The 26468-nt window shown below is 36.9% G+C and overlaps 1 protein-coding gene across 5 annotated transcripts in view; it reads right to left on the minus strand.

Moving 5' to 3' along the window:
- Positions 1-248: 248 nt before the first annotated feature.
- Positions 249-26468, minus strand: part of SENP5 (SUMO specific peptidase 5) — a 45998-nt gene continuing 19778 nt past the window's right edge. For 4 of the 5 annotated variants that reach the window (XM_019723618.2, XM_019723616.2, XM_019723621.2 and 1 more), the window contains exons 3-10: positions 23526-23631; positions 23248-23386; positions 22941-22988; positions 20969-21046; positions 8586-8723; positions 5889-5972; positions 4387-4437; positions 249-3564 (exon numbers count right to left, since the gene is read on the minus strand). In XM_019723618.2, coding sequence (XP_019579177.2) covers positions 3454-3564; positions 4387-4437; positions 5889-5972; positions 8586-8723; positions 20969-21046; positions 22941-22988; positions 23248-23386; positions 23526-23631 — 755 coding nt within the window. In that variant the 3' untranslated portion in view covers positions 249-3453. The remainder of the gene's footprint in view (positions 3565-4386; positions 4438-5888; positions 5973-8585; positions 8724-20968; positions 21047-22940; positions 22989-23247; positions 23387-23525; positions 23632-26468) is intronic. The other variant, XM_019723620.2, reaches the window with a different exon arrangement.

The following is a 26468-nucleotide window of genomic DNA, read 5'->3' on the forward strand; positions in this document are numbered from 1 at the left end:
AAACATTCGGTTACATTAGCCACATTTCATATGCTTAACAGCCACATGTAGCTGTAGTAGTAGCTGATGCAAAATAACACATTTCTATTACTGCAGAAAATTCTCTTGGACAATGCTGTTTAAGGGTAGCTTGCGTGGAGCCTGCACTGCTCACTGTTCATAAATGAGCCTTGTCATGATTGGAATGTCACTGGGAAAAACTACTACTCAACAAACAGTACATGTTATTCAATACAAGAGAACACACATTTATAAAGGCATTTAGTTTATTTTTCAAAAAAATATTTTTGCTAGAAGGTTTGAGTAATTTTACATGATCACAATCTTTAAATAAATTCTTTTTCTGACCAAAAGGTACCACTTAAGTGAACAGCTTGTCTATGGCTGCTTTTGTCATACCCAAATACAGTTAGCACTTCTCTGATGGTATTCCCCAGGTCTTCTTAACTGCCTACAGGCCAGGAGGCAGAGCCAGCACGTAAAGTATGTGCTTTATAACTGCTGATTAGTGCGGTTTCTTACCCCCATTAATCAGAGCAGGTAGTCAATGTGTCTAATTCACACTATTAATACACTTCCTCGCCTTAGGGTCTGATCCACCCAGAGCTCCCAGTTCTCTCTCTCAGCCCAGGTAAGCAGTGAACCACAATTGCAAAGAAAAAGGGCCACTCAACTTAGGCTAGTGCTGGCTGTGTCCCAGTTAGGTCTGTTACTGTTTTGTTCCAACTATGAATTCAAGATGACCAGTGTTACTCGTATTCAATGATAAATAGAAAATACAACGCAAAACCAAAAAAGGGATTCGGGAATTTTTGTTCTCAAGTGCTTTTTTCCCTTAAGAGGTTCCTTTCCTTAAGAGAATGTTGGTTCTCTATGATTCTTGAGAGATCTTACTAAAAGTTGAATTAAATCTACATTCATTACTATAAATTTAACAAGAGGGGAAAAAAAAAACACTGGAAAGAAGCAACTACAGACTGCTAAGTTTGCTGATGGAGAGGACTGGGCAACTTAAAGGCACATCATAAGTAGCTTTTAGTTTGCACAAGGCCTGCACACAATCCCAAAAGCATAATGTCTGCCCACCGTGTGGGCAACAATTAAGTGCCAAGCTAGTGACAGTGAAACAATGCCCATCTCTTCCACCAACAGCCCAAACTATATTTCAAAAATGTCTTTGTTGCAAGGAAGCAGTTATTGCAAACATTAGGACAAATGCCATTCTAATGGAGGACTTGGGCTAAATAGAGGTTTATACCTAATCACAAGAGAGGCGAAAGTGACTATGTGTGGTAAAATCAAGTTTCACGAATATAGAGAAATATTAACCAGACTTAAAATATTTGACATGTAGGCTAAAGCATGCTGTGCAATGCACCTCAGGGTGTCCCCCAAAGCTGGAAATGAAAGAGAAACGCCTTGGACAACTCACTTCGGTTCTCTGCACAGCCCTGTGTGCCTCAGCACTGAGACGACCATTTCTGTGATGGGAGGAAATGGCAACTCAAGCTCTGGGCAGTACGATTCTTGCCAGAACACAGTTCTTTTTGTCTCTTCTGTATGCCTGATTCAGTAAGTGAGATATGGAGCTCTAAAGAAGAAGACATTTTGAATCCACAGCCTAGTTACTGGCTACTTTGTATAGCTACAAAAAAAAAAAAAAGCAAATGTCTCACACATACACATTTGAAAAATCTCGTTCTCAATACTTATGTCGGAAAGCCTCAAGACATCCTCCCCACTTTAAATCTTCTTTTCCAATGCTGACACACCCCTATCTGTAGCAGCATAAAGTGCCTCTAATTGCAGTCTTTTTAAGGACTTGAAGCACAGTAAGAAATACTGACCTGGCTGTATTCTAAGGAGTTGGAGTCTGGGGGACGGAGGAAAGTGCTGGGCTGTTTACAATGTAAACACTGATGTTGGTGCTTGGAATGTCTGGGGACAGGAACCCTGCATGTAAACATGTCTGACTTCACCTTCACCTGCTGGCAGGCAGCCTCACCTTATGGCCAAGTCAAACTGCACATTTTAGCTTTTTATTTTTAACACCTAACTAGGCATAAATCCAAGTATCTTCTGCCATTTACTTGGTATTTTTCTGTACAAGCCTCTGAGTTTCTTACACATACATGTTGTTTTGCCTGCCCCGGTTTGGAAAAGATAATTGGGTAGTTTAACATGCATCTCATTTCCTTTCCTTTCAAATATCACAAAAGGCCAGACTAAAGATGCAAGATCCATTACATTAATCCTAATGCAGCTAAATGTAAGGATAGAGCCACTTCTGCCTTTCCCCAGAAAATGAGGTTCATAGAAACAAAAAAAGGACTTAGAGTGTCAGGGTTGGTCAAGCGGAGACCAAATGAGGAGCCCTGTATGTTGCTGAGATCACTAAAGAGGTGAGAGGAAAAAAAAAAACTAGTAACATTTGCTGTACTCCTGAGGAATCAAGTCTCCCCTATTACCTTTCCTCTTCTCCCCATCCACCTCAAAAGACCTGAAGCCAGTCTTCAGTTTTGAATGTTTATGTTTTAGAAAGGTATTTGGCAAATCTTAATTTCTTATGGGAGACAACACAAGGTAAGTGTCAACTTGCAGATTACTCTTAGGCTGAATTCTCATTTGACCACTTGTTTGATAGATACTAAGTTTTGTAATGGGTCACAAACAGAAAATCCAAGGAATTCAATGTTCTAGCAAAAGCCTTTATAAGATGTAGGCATTTATTATCAATTCTTTAAAACCAACAGTGAAATCTCTCATGTGCTAAGATTAAAATAACTGGATCCTCAAGATTGTTGTCTTTTTCTCATACTTTAATCAACTCTTCCCAAAGCAGGCACTGTACTTACAAGTGTGCCTCCATAAATAGAACATACCAGTCAGTTTATAGCCTCTTCCTTCTCACCCTTCAAAAGGAATGCAACTCACGCTCAAAGACTCAAAGAGGGAAGTCAGTGAAAGGTGCTGCTGGTAAAACAGGACTGGCTTTGTCAGAACCACTCCTACCTACTCTTTATGCCCAGGAAACACCTACTATTCTGTTATGTTGTATCAAAAACATTCCTCATTTTTAGGTTCTGGGATTAAATTTTAAACCTGTATTCAATTCACATCTAACTAAGTTTCAAAAGCTGCACCAAATCTACTAGGCTTTTTTTTTTAATACTCTGCATGCTCTGTCTATATGCATGCGTTTGGATAATAAATATTAAATATGGGGGGGGAACACGTGGAATCCATAAAATTAAAAATGAAACCGAACTGAACATTAAAAAATAGTACATGGTAGCTAGAGAAATGAATAAGGGCTACAAATAAATTTGAGGTAACAATAGTGGCCCAACACCACTGATCTGAAATATCTGTAAAAATTCAAATAAGTGTTTGGAGATTCAAGTAACAAACCATCTGCTCCCACTTGGTCAGACTTCCCAGCCTTGCTGGGTTTCAGTCCATGAGCCGGCACTCACACAGCTCCTTGTAAATCCTCTTCCGTACTCGGGGCATGTCTTCTTGGGAAAACTGGAAAGGCTGCTCTAAGGCGAGGCACTTGCAGTACTGCAAAGGTCCCAGAAACATTTAAATGTCACGTGAAGTTATGTACCAGCTCAGTGTGTTTTACCAGATGCAGAACTAATAGAATAGGATCTAAGGCAGCATTTTAAATGTCATTTAAACTTGTTATAAAATAGTGTTTTAAAACATTTACCTCCAAATTATAGTCAATTTTCCAGGCAAGTATATGGCCTGAGATCTCCCCTCCCTCCGCACTTAATACTGTGAGAAACTGAAACTGATGAAGAGGCCCTAATTCTTCTCCAGAAGCAACCTGCTGAGACTGCAGCTAGACCTAAGGTGGCCTCTAAGTGAGAACTTGGATTTATTTAAAAACCCCAGATATTCATGAGTCATATGAGTGAGCCCATCTTCCAAGATCTTCGCAATTCTCTAAATCTAAGGGAACCTACAACATGAGAAAGCACAGTTTTTGAATGTAGCCATTATTTAAAATCTAAATAGTTTTTACTCTATGGCTAAAAACCATTTGCCAATGATTAAAAATATATAGTTAATTCTGCAAATGCCAAGGGTCTACGATACGGACAAATTCAGATCAGTCTCCAGTGTGGGTTACTAATAATCTCTGATAAGACACAGATTATACCAATTATTCATTCTTGGCCTTCGAAGGTGGCTCTTCCTAATGATAACATCTGAAAATGCAGAAACTACTGCTTCTCAACAACAAAGGAAGAGAGGAAGGAAAAGTACTGTTAACTACCCAGTACTATGTATATATCACAGGGACTCCCATCTCTCCTCTTTAAACCCAACAAATTTAATTCACACATTGTAAATTGTGGGGGCAAATTTCTTTACCTGGAGCACAAACACTCCACAGTCACTGTCATTTTTCTGTTGTGGAATACACTAAGGGGAAAAACAAAATGATCGTTAAAATAAGACCAAGTACTTCTCAAGAAAATTTGTTTTTATGGAAAAATGAGCAAGAGACAGGAAACTTGTCTCTATCCAGGACAGCTGGTATATACCTCTGGTATTTAAAGTGTTTGATTTTATGGAGGCATCTGGCCACATGAAAAGATCTATCAATCAACCACAATTTATATTAATAGAACATTTTACCTAAATATGAGAAATGGGAAATCAAATAAAACACTATTTTAAAACTTTCATTTGGATCATTAGTTTTTCTGTGAATTCACTGACACTGGAATTGTGGATCAGAGAACAAATGCCTGGCCTCTGAATACTTACTAACAATGCTGCTTAGCAGTGTTCCCGGTTAATCTCACAGTATACAACTCTGTCCTATTCTTTGAAAGAAGTTGTAAAAAGTATTTTTTCAAAAGAAATAGTTACTGTGTTCTGCCTAAAGTGGGAATATGAAAGATCTTCACTAAATTTAGGAGAATACTTGGATATTCTAGTTGGGTACATTCAGAAAATTCACAAGTTCAAATACACTAGATTATTTAAAACATAAAACTTAAGTTTAAAATTTAGCATTTGGTTTAGTTCAAAAATGAAAGAATAAATCTCGTCTCTTTAGGTTTGGGTTAAAGGTTTGTTTCAAGACCCTGCCTCTTTAACACTGTCAATGATCCAGATAGACCGGAGTTCAAGAGCCCAACTGTACCAATAGCTTTGATGGCCTCTGGGGAAGGTCACACCTAGGCTTCAGTTTTCTCATCTATAGAATAAAGATGATGCTTATCCCTAAATGGCCTACCAACTTCATAGGCTATAAGGATGAAATGAGATCATGAATCAAAAACACTTTGAAAACAAAAAAGCTGTGACCATAAAATATAAGACACAGATATCTGTAATAGGACTGAGAGGCCATGTCTGGCCCTCTGCCCCACACACAGCTTTAAATGTCTATGGGCCAAACATAGTGCTGCTTCCAGACTGTGTTCAGATTGCAGCACTCAGGCCACTGGAAAGTAGCCTAGTGCACTTGCTCCCTAAGTAGATCCAAACAGCCGCTTCTGTATTTCTCTGGGTCTATGTGGGTCATCTGGAAATAACAGCCATGAAACAAGAGGCAGGTGCCACCAAAAGTTTTACATCTATGTATAAACTTTTTTTCAATGTTAATGAACATTAACATTAGTGTTAATGAACGATATCATTAACAGCTGCCCCAGGGATGAAATGACTGAATTTGTTCCCAGCAAGCATTGGGAAACTGAGCAGCCAGACGATGAATACTCAGATTTATCCTCCCTGCAGCATCCAAGCTGTCTCTCTGTTGGTATCTTCGTCACCAGTCTAGAAATGCTTTTAAGGACGCCCACCCCTTAGATAATTCCACCCCCGACATGTCTGGGTTTTCATTTTTATCACATACGTACCTTTGTAACAGCAGTCTGCCAACCCTGAAGAAATTCAGGTCTATTTTTTTCTCTGGCTTCAGTCAGCAAATACTTTCTTATATTCTGGTTAAAAAGAAACCACAACACAGATGCTGTGTTCCATCAGTTGGTGAAAAATAGAACCAGCCCACAGCAGACAGAAGCAAAAGAGGAGGCTGTGGCCCCACCATTGCTCTGTCTTTTGCATTACCGAGTTTAAAGCTGGAACTTTATTTCAGACCTCTGACTTCATAATGTTAACAGGGCCGCAGACCCTCTGTACTCAAGGATGCACTTAAGACTGTGGACACTGATACATGTTTTAATAAGAACTTAGATGGTCAGCCTTTTTCAGCAGTAAGGCATCCTGCTCAATTTGAAAGTTAAAAATTACTGCCAATGCTCAGCAAAGGGAGGGAACCCATGGCAGAAATTATTAATAATAAAATAAATGAAAAACATTCCACCCTTAGATATACCCCATATTTTTGAGAGCTGCAGGTTAAGGTATCATTCAGTTTCTAGAGTTATACTTAAACCCATCATGGATATTAAATAAAGTCCACTGCTGAAATCTCTACCAAGGTGAACCCTACTGGAGTTTCAAATTTTCTCTTATGCCCTCAACCTCTCTGTGCATGTCTCTCTGCACAACTCTTCTAAGGGTGAAGTCAGAGGTTAAATGAATGTAATTAACCCCCCTGAAAGTGGAGTAGATGTATGCATGTGTATATACACAAATGTGTGTATGTATAGACATACATATATATACACATACACATATGTATTTTATTTCTATAAATATGTTATATTGCATCATTTTGCAACTTGCTTTTTAAAACTCAGTATAGTATGTCCTGGAGATCTTTCAATGTTAGAACAATGGAGAGCCACTATATTCTTTTTAACTGCAATGGTCAGTTTAATAGTATGACTATACTATAGTGTATGTATTTCGATAATCTGATGGTAGAACTTAATTTAGGTTGTTCTGATTTTTCACTATAATCAACAATGCTGCAATGAACATATTGGTGCATGCCCATCTTTGTATGTATATATCCTTGTATGTATATCTTTTTATGGAGTAGACACAAAGAAATAGAACTGACGTGCAATAAGATAGGCATCTTTTATATTTATAAGGCACTTAGAACTGATGAGAATTGCAAATGTTCAAGTGGCTATATCAATTAATATATTCCACCAGAAAAATATGAGACTACCTGTTTCTTTACACCCACGTAAACACCTGAATAACATCAAACTTTTCCTAATACAATCGGCAAAAAATGGGGCGGTATTTGCATTTCCATATTTCTGGAAAGGCTGAGCATCTCTCCATGTGTTTAATGGTTATTTTTCCTAAAAGTATTTATTTTATCCTTTGTCCATTTCTATTAGATCCTTCTTTTTCTTATTCATTTGTAGGAGTTCTTTATAGTGACTATCTATGTCACAAACATTTTCTCCAAGTCTATCCCTTGTCTTTTAACTTTATGGCATACAGAGGTTTTAAATTATGATATGGTCAAATTTATCAATCTGTTCCTTTATGTCTTTTGCTTTTTTTGTTTTGTGTGAGAATGCCTTCCCTACACTAAGAACATAACACCTTATATATTTTATTCTAACTTTTGCAGTTTTGTGTTTTATATTTAAGTCATTATTCTATCTGGAATTTGTTTTTATAAATAATATGAAGTAAGGATCCATATCTTACTTTTCCAAATAGACAGCTAATTTTCCCAATGGCATATACTAAATAGCCTGTCCTCTCCCAATTTTATCATATACTAAGTTCCTACATCTACATGAGTTGTTTCTAGCTCCTCTATGCTGTACCACCAATATCCTAAGTAAATATAAACATAGTTTTAATTATTAAAACTTTGTGATATGGTCTGACATCTAGTAGACCAAGTATTCCTTCTTTACTATTCTACTTCAAAACTGTTTCAGCTGTTCATGCACATGAATTCTACAACATGAATTCTGGATGAGCTTATCAGATTTCATTCAAAATTCTGTTGGGAAATTGATTAGGACAGAAATTGGTATATATTAGTTTGAGAAGAATTTATCTCTTCCCAATATTGAGTCTGCCTATCTTTCTGTGTATTTAGATTTCCTTTAAATACTTTAGAGTTTTCATCTTAAAATACTTCCACATTTTTTTTGGCTAGGGTATATTCCTGGGTAATTTACATCTTTGTTGCATTTATAAATGGAATTTTTCTGTTTTCAGTAGGTTTTCTAACTGGTTCCTGCTAGTACAGGAAAACTAAGAAACCTATTGAATTTTCTTGCTTTGTATCCCACCACTGTTGAACTCTCATATTTTGCCAGCTGGTTGTCTTGGTTATAATTCGTTCTACAGAAGTTATTTTTGAAGATAAAAGTAAATTTCAGTTCTAATAGAAACCATGGAAAATTATTTCTATCCACATTCAAAATGAAGGAAAAGGCAAAATCCAAATAAGGTACGCATCTTAGAGAGGGATCCAGATCACAGACAGCTCCCTCTCCCCACCCAGAGATTCCTCTTGTAGTCCTTTGCTCTGCCAACATTTCAGAGGGGTTTTATAACAAACTGATCCTCTGTGGTACTGACTTCTGCTGTTCTAGCTCGAAGAGCTAAGATACTATTTGATCAATCACAAGATAAATGAAAAAATATGTAGTATATTAACTTACCTCTACACAAAACTTAAAATGAATGCCTTGGGAATCATAAAATGAAATAATTCGATTAGAGAGTGTCACAGTAATGAGAGACCAGTGGACTTCCAGGTGAATAGGAATCAACAGAAGACTCTTTTTAAACAAATCCACCTGATCAAGAAAAGAAAAACAAATGCAGACATCACCACCAGCTATCCAAATCAACAACAAACAGCAGTTTCTATTTCCTGACCTTTGACCTGCCCAAGTAAGTATAAAACACGGAAGTAGTGAAGCCAGAATTTGAACCAGGGTCTTAGTCTAAAGGTCATGCTTATAACTAATAAGGTACAACAATAAGAAAACTGAAGATATAAAAAGCACTTTTTTTTCATTTAAACTACTAAATCTGTCCTTATTAACTGCCTAATGTGACTTGGCCCCTTATTTTTATGGTAACTAATTTTCTTGTGTACATATCTGACCTAGGAAGGATATGGTATATTCTTATTTAGGAAGGAAACATGGTATAGAAAACAGCATAGTCTATACGGCTTCTATCGTTCTGCAGACACAGAATAGTAATTAAGATCATGGGCTCTGAAGTAATTCAGATCAAGTTCAAATCGTGACTCTTCTACTTCTTGGCCAAATGACTTTAGCAATTTTCATAGCTTCTTTGTGCTTTGATTTCCCCAATATAAGATACAAGTAACAAGACACACTTTATGAAGTTGTTGAGAGTGATAATAAATCTAAAATGCATAAAACTGTGCTTAGCACATTATATGTAGCCAATAAATCTTAGTTTTTATGATTAATACAATCTCGGGTCTCCCAGATGTCAAATTTGAGAAAATATCCCTGATAATTCTTTACATATCCTTTATATCCTAATTCATCCTTTATAACCTGATACATTCTTTACAATCTAGAAATATTTGCTATTCCATTAAAAATCCCAAGTGTGGGTGATAAATGTACTCAATAAACATTTGTAAAAGAGTGAATTAATTTCTATTCAGGTATTTTTAAAGAGTATTTTTAGTGATTCCTAGGGTTAAAACAATCACAAAGCTATTTTAAATGTTCTCAAGCTTTCCTTGCTTTCTGATATTGAGATAATGTCCTGCTCTAGAAGAATCTTCTACTAGTCTACATGACCTTGGAGCAAAGCACTTTAGCACTTCTGCTTTTTAGTTTCTGTATCCATAAGCCTCGGAGGAAATGTCAGACATGATTAACAACTGGTCCTTTCAGCTCAAAATTTCTGAGTATCTAAAACAAGGAATCATATTTAAAATACAGTATTAAATGAAACCAAGTTTACAGTCCTCTCAAAAAGAAACTTTATTTCCTAATTATAAAAAAATTTTTTTTAAATAAACATTAGAAAATACAGATAAAAAGATACACTTCGGTGTGTATCTTTCCAGATCTTTTTCTTCTTATATATATTAATTTTCACACACATATAAACACAACTTTATACATATAATTAAGAATAATGGTTGACTCATATATATGCTGCCTACAAGACATTCACTTCAGAACTAAAGACACAAATAGTAAAGAGATGGAAAAAGGTATTTCAAGAAAATGGAAATGAAAAGTAAGTTGCAATAGCTAACTAATATCAGACAAAATAGACTTTAAAACAAAGACTGCAAGAAGAGACAAAGAAGGGCATTATATAATGATAAAAGGATTGATCCAACATGAGGATACAACACTTGTATGCATCTATGTACCCAACATAGGAGCATCAAGTACATAAAACAAATATTAACTGACATAAAGGGAGAAACTGATAGTATTACAATAATAGTAGGGACTTTAACAGCCCACTTACAATGATAGATTATCATCCGACAGAAAATAAACAAGGAAACATTGGTCTTAAATGACACATTATACAGATGGAATTAATAAATATACACATGGGCATGTAGTGTATAACACAAGGAATATAGTCAATAATACGGTAATAACTATGTATGGTGTCAGAAGGGTACTAGATTTATTGGGGTGATCAATGGAAGGAGGGTTGGGGGCAGGGTGAAAAAGATGAAGGCATTAAGAAGTACAAATTGGCAGTTACAAAATATCATGAGGATATAAAGCAAAGCATTTGGAATATAGTCAATAATATGGTAATAACTATGTATAATGCCAGGTGAGAACTAGACTAGTCAGGGGGGTCACTCTTAAATTATATAAATGTCTAACCACTGTGCTATATACCTGAAGTTAATATAAAATAGTATTAAATGTCAACTGTAATTTAAAAATTAAAAGAGGGGGGAAAAGGTAAAGCAGAATAAGAGGTTCAAATTTCCAAGTATAAAATAAGTCATGGGGATGTAACGTACAGCACAGGGAATAGAGTCAATAATATTGTGATAGCATAGTACGGTGTCAGATCGTTGCTGGATTTTTCAGGGTGATCACTTCATTAGGTATATAAATGTTGAATAACTATGGTGTATACCTGAAACTAATATAATATTGTATGTTAGCTATATTTTAGTAATAATCTTAATATATATATGAAACATTATATATATGTACACACACACACACACACACACACACACACACACACACACACACACACACATATATGAAACATTCCATCTAAAACCAGCAGAATACAAATTCTTTTCAAGTGCACATGGAACACTCTCCAGGATAGATCACATATTAGGCCACAAAAAGTGTCAATAAATTTAAGAAGACTGAAATATCAAGCATCATTTCCAACCACAACACTATGAATCTAGAAATCAATTACAAGAAAAAAACTAGAAAAAACACAAACACGTGGAGGCTAAAAAAAATACTACTAAAATACCAATGGGTGAAAAAATTAAAGAGGAAATAAAAAAATATCTTGAAACAAATGAAAATGGAAACACAACATTCCAAAATCTATGGGACACAGCAAAAGCAGTTCTAAGAGGAAAGTTTATAGTGATACAGGCATATTTCAAGAAACGGGAAAAATCTCAAACAATGTAATCTTACACCTAAAGGAACTTGAAAATGAAGAGCAAACAAAGCCCAAAGTGAGTGAAAGGAAGGAAATAATAAAGATCAGAGCAGAAAGAAATAAAATAGAGGAGACGTCATCAAAATGGTGGCGTCAGGTGAGCCTATGGAAATATCCCCTGGAATTTACAACAAACTGAAAAACTGTAACTCCACAAAGGACTCCCTGCACAGCAGATAGGCAAGACGAAGAGGCCCACTACTGAATTCACCTAAAGATGGGCAAATTGCGCAAGCAGGGGAAGAGGAAAGGGAGAAGTGCGGAGACGGAGCCGCGCAGGCGCAGGATGCAGACCTAGCTCAGTGCTCCGAGCTTGCTGCTTCCCGGAACTACCGCAGCGGCGGGAGATCGGACTGCTAGGGCTCCGTTTATGGCCCACAGGGCTGAGGGGACAGCATATAACACAGCTGAACCCAACGCTCACGGCAGAGACCTCGGAGCAAAGACTGAGGGAAGAAGGCTGAAAACGGTGGTTTAAGCCCTCACTGCCCAGCAGAGAATGGAAGCCTTAGGCACTGAGACTAGCTGCCCCCTCCCACCCCTCCCAGAGCTTGCCCCGCCCCCACCTGCCAGTGCTAGAAGCAGAACAGTAGCAGTGTCAAATCAAAAGAACAGAATATTTGCAGTTCTAAGAACTGTGGTCCGCAGACACAGACTCGCAGCCCAACTAGTTCCGGCAAAGGGGAGGGATATGTGGAAGCAGCACCGGCTGTGGTGGTGGTCGCCGCCATTGCTCTGGGCAACCTCTCACACCCCACCCTTCCCCTGTCCCCACCTATCTGGGTGGATCCCTGCAGGAGTAAACAGAACTGCTGAAACACACAGGCTCTGAATCTGGTGCAGGAAGAGCTTTGGAACTTCAAAAGCTCTCCGCAGCTCCACAGGGACGTGGTGCCCTATGACCCAGGTGAACTGTTAACAGAGGAGAAGCCCACCTTGCAGGGAATCCCCCCATTGTGTGAGAAACTGGAATAGTGCAGAGAAAACATAACACTACAACGTGAGAGAGAAAAAAAGGCTGCAGTCGGAGAGAAAAAACAAACATTCTACAAACACGTACTGGAAAACAAAAGAAAGACCTCTTCCTAACAACCTGTTGCAGAACCCACTCCTGTAGATGTCTAGGAAGAGAAATAATAAATCATGAATTGCCATGAATAACCAAGGCAACAAGACTGCTCAGAAAGAAAGTGAAAAGTCTCCAGAAAATGAACTTAAAGATATGGAAATATGTGACTTAAATGACAGAGAATTCAAGATTGTGGTTCTCAAAAAACTAACGGGATGCAAGAAAACACAGAAAGGCAATTTAATGAACTCAGAAACACAATCAAAGAACAACATAAACATTTTACCAAAGAGATTGAAATTTTAAAAAAGAACCAAATAGAATTTCTGAAGATTAAGAACTCAATAGAAGAAATTAAGAATGAAATAGCCAGCTTAGACAGTAGAGTTGACCAGATGGAGGAAAGAATCAGTGACATTGAACACAGAAACCTGGAAATGACACAGATAAAAGAAGAAAGAAGACTTGAGACTTAAAAGAAATGAAAGAACTCTACAAGAACTTTCTGACTCCATAAGAAAGAGCAATACAAGAATAATGGGGATACCAGAAGGAGAAGAAAGAGAGAAGGGAACAGAGAGTATATTTAAACAAATAGTTGATGAGAACTTCCCAAACTTGTGCAAAGAACTGGATCCTCGAATCCAAGAAGCAAATAGAACACCTAATTACCTCAACCCCAACAGGCCTTCTCCAAGGCACATTGTATTGAATGAAGATGCCAAAAATCAACGACAAAGAAAGAATCCTCAAGGCAGCCAGGGAAAAGAAGACAGTAACCTACAAAGGAAAGCCCATTAGATTATCATCAGATTTCTCAGCAGAAACTCTACAAGCCAGGAGGGAGTGGAACCAAATATCCAAACTATTGAAAGAGAGAAATTATGAGCCAAGAATAATATATCCAGCAAAGATATACTTTAGATGAGAAGGAGGAATAAAGACCTTTCCAGACATACAGAAGCTGAGGGAATTTTCTAATACACGACCTGCACTACAAGAAATACTAAAGGAGGCTATTCAACCACCATCAACAGGGACAATTTGTGGCAACCAAAACATAAAAACGGGGAGAGTAAAGGCCTGAACTGGAATATGGGAATGGAGAAAGTAGGCATGCTGAAGGAAATGGAATACACTAAATATCAAACTTTCTTTTACATAAACTTAAGGGTAACCACTCAAAAAAAAATCCAGAACTGAAATACACACTGTAATAAAAGACGAAACAAAGGGAAACATCATAGAATACCACCACACAGAAATAATAGACAACAACAAAAAGGCAAAGAAACAATGGAGACACAGTCTTACCAGAAAACTAAAGATAGAATGATAGGAAATCCTCACATATCAATAATCACCCTAAATGTAAATGGACTGAACTCACCAATAAAAAGGCACAGAGTAGCAGACTGGATCAAAAAACTAAACCGAACCATATGCTGTCTCCAAGAGACACATCTCAGCTACAAGGACAAGCATAGACTCAAAGTGAAAGGTGGAAATTGACAAGCAAATGGTATCCAGAGAAAATCAGGTGTATCCATATTGATATCAGATGAAACAGACTTCAGGGTGAAAAAGATAACAAGAGACAAAGATGGACATTTCATAATGGTAAAGGGGACTATACAACAAGAAGACATAACAGTCATCAATATTTATGTCCCCAATCAGGGAGCACCGAAATATACCAAGCCACTACTAACAGAACTAAAGGGAGAAATTGACCAAAACGCAATTATACTAGGGGACCTAAATACATAATTGACAGCTATGGATAGATCATCCAAACAGAAAATAAATAACAAAATAGCAGCCCTAAATGACACATTAGATGAAATGGACATAATTGACATTTATAGAGCACTTCATCCTAAAACATCAGACTATACATTTTTTTCTAGTGTGCATGGAACATTCTCAAGGATAGACCATATATTGGGACATAAAAGTAACCTCAGCAAATTTAAGTAGATTGAAATCATACCAAGCATATTCTCTGATCACAAGGCTTTGAAATTGGATATCAACTCCAAAAAGAAAGCAGGAAAAAACACAAATACATGGAGATTAAACAACACACTTTTAAAGAAGGACTGGGTCAAAGAAGAAATTAGAGGAGAGATAAAAAAAAAGATACATAGAGGGGCCGGCCCGGTGGCTCAGGCGGTTAGAGCTCTGTGCTCCTAAATCCGAAGGCTGCCGGTTCGATTCCCACATGGGCCAGTGGGCTCTCAACCACAGGGTTGCCAGTTCAACTCCTCGAGTCCCGCAAGGGATGGTGGGCTCTGCCCCCTGCAACTAAGATGGAACACGGCACCTTGAGCTGAGCTGCCTCCCGGATGGCTCAGTTGTTGGTTGGAGCGCGGGCTCTCAACCACAAGGTTGCCAGTTCAATTCCTCAAGTCCCGCAAGGGATGGTGGGCAGCACCCCCTGCAACTAAAATTGAACACGGCACCTTGAGCTGAACTGCCACTGAGCTCCCGGATGGCTCAGCTGGTTGGAGCATGTCCTCTCAACCACAAGGTTGCCGGTTCAACTCCCACAAGGGATGGTGGGCTGTGACCCCTGCAACTAGCAACAGCAACTGGACCTGGAGCTGAGCAGCACCCTCCACAAGTAAGACTGAAGGGACAACAACTTGAAACTGAACAGAACCCTCCACAACTAAGATTGAAAGGACAACAACTTGACTTGGAAAAAAAAAAAAAAGATACATAGAAACAAATGAGAATGAAAATGCATCCTACCAAAATTTTTGGGATGCAGCGAAAGCAGTTTTAAGAGGGAAATTTATATCATTACAGACATATCTCAAGAAACAAGAAAAATCCCAAATAAATAACCTCATGTTACACCTTAAAGACCGAGAAAAAGAAGAACAAATGAAACCCAAGGTCAGCAGAAGAAAGGAAATAATAAAAATCAGAGCAGAACTAAATTAAATAGAGAACAAGAAGACAATAAAAAAATTAATGTGACAAAGAGCTGGTTCTTTGAAAAGATTAACAAAATTGACAAACCCTTGGCTAGGCTCACTAAGATAAAAAGAGAGAAGACACTAATAAACAAAATCAGAAATGAAAAAGGGGAGGTTATCACGGACACCACAGAAATACAAAGGATCATCCGAGAATACTATCAAGGACTATATGCCACCAAATTCAATAACATAGAAGAAATGGACAAGTTCTTAGAAACATATAGCTTTCCTAGACTGAACCATGAAGAACTGGAAAATCTAAACAGACCGATCACTAGTAACGAAATTGAATCAGTCATCCAAAACCTTCCCAAAAGCAAAAGTCCAGGACCAGATGGCTTCACTAGTGAATTCTACAAAACCTTCAAACAGGATCTAATACCAATTCTGCTCAAACTCTTCCAAAAAACAGAAGAAGAGACAGTACTCCCTAATTCATTTTATGAGGCCAACATTACCCTGATACCAAAACCTGGTAAGGACAACACAAAAAAAGAGAACTACAGACCAATATCTCTAATGAATACAGATGCAAAAATCCTAAACAAAATTATAGCAAATCGAATGCAACAATGCATTAAAAAGATTATCCATCACGACCAAGTGGGGTTCATCCCAGGGGCACAAGGATGGTTCAACATCCGCAAATCCATCAATGTGATACATCACATAAACAAAACAAAGGACAAAATTCATATGATTATATCAGTTGATGCAGAAAAAGCATTTGACAAGATACAACATCCATTTATGATTAAAACACTTAATAAAATAGGTATACAAGGAAAATACCTTAACATAATAAAGGCCATGTATGACAAACCCTCAGCTAATCTCATAATTAATGATGAAAAACTAAAGCCCTTTGGTCTACCTTCAAGAACATGACAGGGCCATCCCCTATCACCTCTGCTTTTCAACATAGTGTTGGAAGCCCTCGCCAGAGCAATCAGGCAGGAGAAAGAAATACAAGGCATCCAAATTGGGAATGAAGAAGTTAAATTGTCACTCTTTGCAGATGACATGATGAAGACTCCACCAAAATGCTATTAGAAACAATCAATGAATACAGTAAAGTTGCCAGCTACAAAGTCAACATACAAAAGTCCATTGCATTCCTATACACTAACAATGAAATCGCAGAAAAAGAAATAAAAAAAAACTATTCCTTTTGCAATTGCAGCAAAAAGAATAAAATACCTAGGAATAAACTTAACCAAAGATGTGAAAGACCTATATGCTGAAAACTACAAGACATTTTTAGAAGAAACTGAAGAAGACACAAAGAAATGAAAAGACATCCGTGCTCAGGGATTGGAAGAATCAACATAGTTAAAATGGCCACATTACCCAAAGCAATAGACAGATCTAGTGCAATCCCCATCAAAATCCCAATGGCATTTTTTAAAGAATAGAACAAAAAATCATCAGATTTGTTTGGAACCACAAAAGACCCCGAATAGCCAAAGCAATCTTAAGAAAAAAGAATAATGCTGGAGGTATCACACTCCCTGACTTTAGCTTGTACTACAGGGCAACAATAATCAAAACAGCATGGTATTGGCAGAATACAATGGAGAGAAGACAGCCTCTTCAATAAATGGTGCTGGGAGAATTGGAAAGCTACGTGCAAAAGAATGAAACTGGACTGCTATCTGTCACCATGTACCAAAATTAATTCAAAATGGATCAAAGACTTAAGCATAAGACCTGAAACAATAAACTGCATAGAAGAAAACATAGGTACTAAACTTATTGACCTTGGGTTCAAAGAGCATTTTATGAATTTGACTCCAAAGGCAAGGGAAGTAAAAGCTAAAATAAATGAATGGGACTATATCAAACTTAAAAACTTCTGCACAGCAAAAGAAACCATCGCAAAATAAAGAGGCAACCAACTGAATGGGAGAAGACTTTTGAAAACAGTACCTACAAGTACTGTTTACAAGGGGCTAATTTCCAAAATATACAAGGAACTCATGCAACTCAACAACAACAAAACAAACAACCCAAATGAAAAACGGACAGAGGACCTAAAGAGACATTTCTCCAAAGAGGACATACAAATGGAAAATAGACATATGAAAAAATGCTCAACATCACTAATCATCAGAGAAATGCAAATAAAAACCACAATGAGGTATCACCTCACCCCAGTTAGAATGGCTATCATCAAGACAAATAGTAACAAGTGTTGGAGAGGCTGTGGAGAAAAAGGAACCCTCATACACTGTTGGTGGGAATGCAGACTGGTGCAGCCGCCATGGAAGGCAGTGTGGAGGTTCCTCAAAAAACTACGAATAGAATTACAATATGACCCAGCAATCCCTCTCCTGGGTATCTACCCAAAAAAATCTGAAATCACTTATCCATAAAGACATGTGTGCTCCAATGTTCATTGCAGCTTTATTTACAGTGGCCAAGACATGGAAATAACCAAAATTTCCTTCGGTAGATGAATGGATAAAGAAGTTGTGGTATATATACACAATGGAATACTATTCGGCAGTAATAAAAGATGAAATAGGACCATTTGTGACAACATGGATGGATCTTGAGATTATAATGCTAAGTGAAATAAGTCAGACATTAAAAAGCAGAGAACCATACGATTTCACTGATATGTGGTATATAAACCAAAAACAACAAAAGAACAAGACAAACAAATGAGAAACAAAAACTCATAGACACAGACAATAGTTTAGTGGTTACCAGAGGATAAGGGGGGAGGGGGGTGGTAGATGAGGGTAAAAGGGATCAAATATATGGCTGATGGAAGGAGAACTGACTCTGGGTGGTGAACACAATGGGATTTATAGACGATGTGTACAGAATTGTACACCTGAAATCTACCTAACTTTACTAACAATTATCACCCCAATAAACTTTTTAAAAAAAGAAAGAAAATAGAGATGAAAAAATAAAGGAAACTAAGAGCTGGTTCTTTTTAAAGTGATAAACCTTTAGCCAGATTCATCCAGAAAAAAAGAGGGCCCAAATAAATGAAATCAGAAATGAAAGAGAAGTGACAACAAACACCACAGAAATACAAAGGATTATAAGAGATTAACTACTAACTATTATATGCCAGCAAACCAGACAACCTAGAAGTGGATAAATTCCTGGAAACATACCGTGTTTCTCTGAAAATAAGACTTATCCGGACAATCAGTTCTAATGTGTCTTTTGGAGCAAAAATTAATGTAAGACACAGTTTTATATTATATTATATAAGACATGGTCTTACATTATATTAAAATAAAACCCGGTGTCATGTTGTGTTGTGATGTGATGTGATGTGATGTTATAAAGACCCAGTCTTATATTAAAATAAGACTGGGTCTTATATTAATTTTTGCTCCGAAAGATGCATTAGAGCTGATTGTCCGGCTAGGTCTTATTTTCAGGGAAACATGGTAACTATGCTTTGCAGATATTGCATTGTTTTAACAAATTGAAGATTTGTGGCAGCCCTGCATTGAGCAAGTCTATAGGTGCCATTTTTCCAACTGGCTCACATGATGGTTAGCATTTTTTAGCAATAAAGTGTTTTTTAATTAAGGTATGTACATTGTTTTTTAGACATAGTGCTATTACACACTCAATAAACTACAGTATATTGTAAACATAACTTCTATATGTACTAGGATACCCAAAAAATTGTGTAAATCACTTTATCATCATATTTGCTTTACTGCAGTGGTCTGGAACCGAACCTGCAATATCTTCAAGGTATGTCTGTGTTTTCCCATGCTATTTATAATCTTTCTGTACTCCACGTTACATATGATCACCTTTCCTCACCTACATAACTTTTCCTGGTTAAGTAGCATTGTATTAAATGGATGTATATTTTAAATTTGACCAATCCCCTAATTAGTTGTCATCAATTTTTCTAATATAAACACCACCACAGCCCATCCAGGGGTACAAGCCACATACCTGGAGGTCATCTCTCACTTCCTTCTCCTTCATCCCATAACCAACCCATCAACCAAATCCTGTTAATTTTACTTCCTAGATCACATTCAAATCTGTGTACATCTCCCATCTCTCCTGCTACCATTCTAATCCAAAATACCATCAATCTGTAATGGCCTCCTATTCTACCCACATCAATTTTGCTCCCACACTCACATCATCTTCTTCAGTGATGCTAAAGTAAAGACTAGAAATTAGATGATGTCACCTAAACCCCTTCAATAGATTTCTATACATTTAGGATAAAATTTAAAACCTAGACCTCATGGCCCTAAATCTCTGGATCAGGTCCACGTCATGCCACTCTTCTTTGCTGTCTGTATTCCAGCTCCACTAGCCTACGCCCATGCTTCTACCATCATGATATAATAACGATTATCACTTACTGTGTGCTTACCATGTACTTAGTGGTTTACATGCATTATCTCATTTAATTCTCACAACAAGGTAAATACTATCCATACTCCTATTTTACAGATGAGGAAACTGAAGCTTAGAAGCATTACATAATTTGCCCAAGGTCTTACAAGTAGTTAAGTGGCTGAACTGGGATGTGAACCCAGGTCTGATTCCTGAGTTCATTATACCTGTTTCCCAGACTTGCACTCTTCAACCACATTTCATTCATCTTGGCATTGATAAATGCATAGCACAGACAAGCATTACCTACACAGCAATGTTCAATCAGGTGTTTTTGTACTTTGCAAAAAGTTATTTCCCTCCACAGCTACTTGGGACAAGACTTGCTCTTAATGTTTCTGTTCCAGTCTTTTATTCCTTTCCATATATTTCACATATGGCATTCTTAATTTCTCTAACCCATCCAGTATAAAAAGTGAGAAGTTACAGTATCTCTAGATCTATGACTGTGGAATTTGAACTTTTGGTAATTTTGTCAAAATATCAAAAAGAGAATATAAATGGGCTTTTAAAATAATTTTTTGGCATAGTCAACGAATATAGAGATCAATTAAGGTTGGATGGGACTTTAGGGATGACTCTGATTTATCATTATGTTTTATACATAAGCAATCTAAAGTCCAGATAAGTGTCCTGGCCAAGTTCCACATTAAGCTAATAGCTACGTAGGAACCATTAACTGCCTGCCCAGTGCTCTGTCACAGCATGTTCCAATCAAGTGGACAGAACAATTTTACTAGTGCCTTGTCTTTCAAACAAGATTTAAAACAAACAATAAAAACAACTGTCACATTAAGGAGTCTGTTTCTAATTAACATACTGGTATTAAAGTTCTTAGCCTTCCACTCAAAGTGGCTTATCATCTTCTTTTCAAATTTAGAATAAAAAGAAATAAAGAGAATACCTTTTTAGTCCATCTCTTCACTCCATTATATCCTTTGGTTACCAGCTGTCTATGAAAAAAGCTGTTGAAGAAGTGAACCTAGAAGAGACATCAAACACAAGCACCCAGATTATATTAGGCTGTGCCTAGATTTAACTTCCAAAGAAAATGGAAATTGAAAAACCCTGAATATAAAATAGACGAAAAGGTGAGGGAAAGTTTCTTCTTTAAAATAATAACCAAAATATACAAAATACACTACACGGTTCACAGAAGATTCTGTTCAAAATTTTCATTAGAATGACCTTACAGCTGTGGTCTATAGTTAGAACTGGAATGGGCAGTAAATCAATTACCTGAATCCAATTAAGTAGAGAAGCAACCTAACAAAATCTCTCCAAATCAAGTGACAAAGTTGAAAAAGGCTATGGAAGAATGAGGTAATGATTTCCTGAACTCCAGCGCTATGGACCACAAAACTAACCCCATGTAAAGGATGTGAATTTAGAATCTTGTAACGACTACACACGTAAAAGACGTTCATGTGATCATTTCTAGCGCTGCAAGAATTACTCTGATCATATGGAGCATCATGCCCTGCATCCCTGGCTTCAAATTTCTGGCTTATAAATTAGTATCAGTTCACCTGAGATAGGAACCATTGCGGTCTTAAAGTGTTTACTCAGTAAGTTTACCTCACTTGAGATGATAAAATTGTTCTCTTCGTGCTGAGGGTCTCAGGAGGTGATCAGCAGACTGCAGGATCAGCATCACCGCGGAACTTGCTAGAATGCAAATTCTGAAGCTCTACCCCAGACATACTACAGCACAAAGTCTGACAGCAGGGCTCAGCAAATTGGTTTTATAAACCTTTCAGAGGATTCCAACACACATTGTTTTGAGAACCATGTAGCTTAAGAGGTCAATGAAAATGAGCTTTTAGTAGCGATCTCTATAGCAGCAATTTTCAAACGTTCGATGCATCAGAATATGGAATGCTTGTCCACACAGACTGCTGAGCCCCACCTCCAGCTTGTGGTTCAGTAGTTGTGGGTTGGAGTCCAAAACCTGGCATGTTTAGTAAGTTCCCAGATAATGCTGAAGCTCTTGGCCTGAGGACTAACTGTACTTTGAGAACCACGGCCTTAGTCAGTGCCGTTTCAATCCAATAAAGGTTCAGAATTAAATGTAGAGGTAAAGAGGTAAATTATACCCTTTTTGAAAGTAATGCTTTCATGTTAAAAATCAACTGTATGTATTTATAGACTGAAATTTTCCAAATGATTAAGAGAATTTCACATAATAGAGAATCTGACAGAATCGCCTCATGATTCCAATTTAAAATATATAACAGATTTGTGATTTTAAATAGCCAGCTATAAGATATTTTGTCTATATTCATAAATGGTGTTGGAATCTGAGATTCCTTATATTTTCCTGTATATTAGATTTATAAAAGTTTATAAAGTACTTGTTTATTACGTTTATAAAGATTTTGCTTGTTGGAATCAAAGGCTGCCCATCAGGCAAGTTGAGTACTAAGAAAGAAAGGGAATTAAGGGAATTTTATAGTTTAAGGGGGGTTAGTTTTTATTTAAACTGAATATCAAACATTAATCCAAGAGAAAGTGAAGATAAATACTACTTTACCTCATTTTTAAAGAGAGTAAGACTAAATTAAATTTAAAAGTTTAAAGCTATTAGTCCCTTTTGTGCATGTCTCACTAAAAGAAAAAGCTTCCTCAAAGTATCAACATACCCACTCTGAAACAAATAAGCAGGAAAATGTTGGCATAATGACTTTCTTATGCAGAAGTGATTTTACAGAACGTATGCCCAAGCCTAATACATGATCAAGAGAAAATCTAACCCTTTTTTAAAATTTAAGGAATATCAAATAATTACATAAAGTTAAAACAACAACAACAAAAAACTTATGTTTATTACATACGGACTCTCTTTCTCTCCTAAAGAAGAGTAAGTTTTCACTTACTTTTTCTGGGACTGCATCCATTATCAGCTCACCGTACATATTAATGACCTATAAAAAGTCAACATAAAACCAGCTTACTAACCCTATACAATTCAGAACATCCCACTCAGAATGAATAACATACTGATACTGCTAAGAGTAATCCAAGCTTTTGGATAGTAGGGTTAGTGAATGAGTCACTTCAGTAAGGAATAAAGACTCCTTGATTCCAAAAGATAACTGGGCCAACCCAGAGGTTATTAATTATATTGCATTGTTCAATATTCTCAGCAACTTTTTCTGTGATGAGAACCTAAAATACACTAACCTGGTCGTTCAGCCAATTCTGACCATCCAGCGTCGCCAGGTCATCCATGTCCAGCATGTGCTTGTTGTAGAAGACACGGAAGTTGCATTTCTGATGTCTGGCCCGATAGTTTGTTATTTCTCTATTGATAAATGGTTTTCTGAAACAGAAAGATTTTGAAATAAAAGTAAAAACCATGAGTTCTACTCAATTTATAGCTAAGTATCTTTTTTTTTAATCAAGAGAAAAGTCATATAAGTTTTATTTTCAAGGGCTTAACTTAAGCATTATTGACAAACCTATTAGAAAAGTCTTCATTAAAGACATCTTTTAATCTTCCAAGGACATCTTTTTCACTGAGTGGGACCAAACTGCCATACTTCTTCATCACCTCATCCAGGAATCCTTTAATAAAGAAAGAAAAATTAAGATAGCTAAAACATTTTCAGCAAAATCATTCTCCCAATACTTAACCTATACATAATACTTAACATACATTTAACTGATATTATGCATAATTATACTATAATTTTTAAGGGTTATCTTTTATTAAAAAAAATAAAATGAATCAAGCCCTTACCATTCCAATTTGGAGAGAAATGCTCTAAGGCACCATTTCACATTGGATTTCTAAGCTATGGATGCACTGTTAGAGAGGGAATGGCTCACTAAAACTAAAGATTGACATCTTTCAGTAGCTTAACCTTGGAGAAGAATCCTGTCTCCTAAAGAGTGAAATCTAAAAGGCTTGATCACCTGAGTAAATGTGTCTGTTACAATTGGTAACCGAAGGAATTATCTTTTTAAAAATCACAAATGGAGGGTATTCACTGTTGAGATTGCTGTTAAAGTATTACTTGGTACAGGTGTGTGATTTCTCACAGCAAGTAACAAATTCTAAGGCATTTTTAATATCACACAATTTGAGAGTTATTATACTCTGAATAACACTGAGGTGAGTTTAACTGTGTAACAGCTGATGAGGCATAGTTTAAGAGGGGAAACAGAATTAAAAGGTGACGTCTCAGCCAGAATACAGGATAGTCTTCAAGTCAATTTAGGTAATATGTATATGCACTTTAATGGCTTCCAGGAAGACCCACTAAAGAAACATACCTGCAAAGACCCTAGGAAATAAAAATAGGACATTATTTCTAATATAAAAAAAAAAACTGAGGGAAGGCTTAGAGGCTAATAAAAGTGCAGACATGACCTGGACTGTTTATTCACTGATGCTGAATCGAGAGAGTAATAGCCTCGCTAACCATCAGTATGACAGTTAAGTCTACTAGGTTAAGATGGGGAAAAATGAGGACTGTAGCCATTTATTTTACCCAGCTCCCTTTCTAACTTCAAGAATGGCCTCTGCTACACACCAATACAAAATGGACAGGAAGGAGCACAATAAAGTGACTGTCCTCGGAATGGAGTGTTTTGTATGGGGGAGGGGAAGAAAAAGGTGTGAAAACCGTATTTTTCCTCCTGTTAGTCTCCCACCAGAGTGGCTTGCAATTGGAAAGGCTTAAGGTAAGAGCAAAGGTTCAGGTACAGTAAACAGAAGAGTTGTTTGTTAGTGCCTGGTTCTGGTCTAGGTATTAGGCTTACAGAAAGGGAGTCCCATGTTCCAGCTTAATCAGAGTAGGTGTTAGATTTGGGGTTTCTAAACCCCAAATACGAATAGAACACGAATTTGCCTATAATGTTTACTATAGCATATCTTACAGTTATCTATGCATAGCCTTGTATCTACATAGGAGAATGGATCCAAACAGAAGATAAAGAATCCCAATATTTGAGAAACTGCATTTAAGTAACAAATTTTGTATAAATATAACGCCCCTAATAACAAAAGATTAAACTTTAGGCCCAGCAACCTTAACTGCGACTTCTCAAATAAGAAAGTAGTCTTGTCTATCATGGGGATATGGGCTCCAAATCCAAATCAGTACCATGGCAGAGAGGTCCTTATTACCAATGTTATTTCTGGATGGTAGTAGTTTGGGGATTATAAGTTGTTATATTTTTTCCCTCTTATCTGTACTTTTGTGTTCACTTGCAGATGATAAACATGGATTCCTAATGCAGTACAAAGGCCCCAGCTGGATCTTCAAGGAGAACCCTAGATGACAACATCTCACTGATGCACACCATGAACTCACTGGGACCCAAAGTAAACAGCAGTTAAAGAGCACTTTCCATAAGCCAAGCACTAGCATATCTACTTCATCCTTACAACTACCTTATGTGTTAGACAGTATCCCTGCTTTACAAATGGAGAAAAGAAGATTCAGAAGATTAAGTAACTTCCACAAGGACCCTTAACTAGCATATGACAGAACTAAGACTCTGATTGTAGGTCACGTAACCACAGAAACCAAGCAGTTAGCTCTTATGTTCTGCCACTTTGAAAGCAAGAAATACCTATTTTCTTTTTTTTAATTTTTTTTATTTTTATTTTTATTTTCTTTTAAAGTTTATTGGGGTGACAATTGTTAGTAAAATTACATAGATTTCAGGTGTACAATTCTGTATTACATCACCTATAAATCCCATTGTGTGTTTACCACCCAGTCAGTTCTCCTTCCATCACCATATATTTGATCCCCCTTACCCTTGTCTCCCACCCCCCTCCCCTATTATCTTTTCTGTACAAAAACAACTTGGATGTTCACTTTACCTTTCCCATGTAATACCTGAGGGCCAAGAATTACGCAGCAGACAGACTGAAAACGAAAGTTAAATCCATTATTCTTTACCCACTCCTTTTGCCAAACTAATGAATCAAAAAGGAAAACTGCATTTGGAACACAATTTACTTCAAAAGTACTAAAATTTCAACATGACCAAGAAACAAAGGATAAAATATTAGGAAAATAACCAGAGTTCAAACTATAGTCTATAGTGCAAGTACAAAAGGCAACAATATGAAAAATAAAACCTGAGGTGTTACTTTAGAAGTTACTCATCAGGTTAAACCAACTGTGTTAGACAATGTTTTCTTGAAACAACATCCCACCCTGAATGTGGAATGGGGTTCACTGTGTTGTGCACATAAGAAATGCACCCACTTGGTTCTCCAACAAAATACAGTGCACGTGTCAAGATCAAAAATAAGGAAGGCATGAAATATCTAAGAATAAACTTAAGGAATGTGCAAAACCTAAGTAAAAATCACTATAAAATTCCAGTAAGGGGTATAGGTCAAATAAATGGAGTAATTCTTTGTTTTTAGACAGGAAAAC

This window comes from Rhinolophus sinicus, linkage group LG01, assembly GCF_036562045.2.
Source record: "Rhinolophus sinicus isolate RSC01 linkage group LG01, ASM3656204v1, whole genome shotgun sequence".
Lineage (NCBI taxonomy): Eukaryota > Metazoa > Chordata > Mammalia > Chiroptera > Rhinolophidae > Rhinolophus > Rhinolophus sinicus.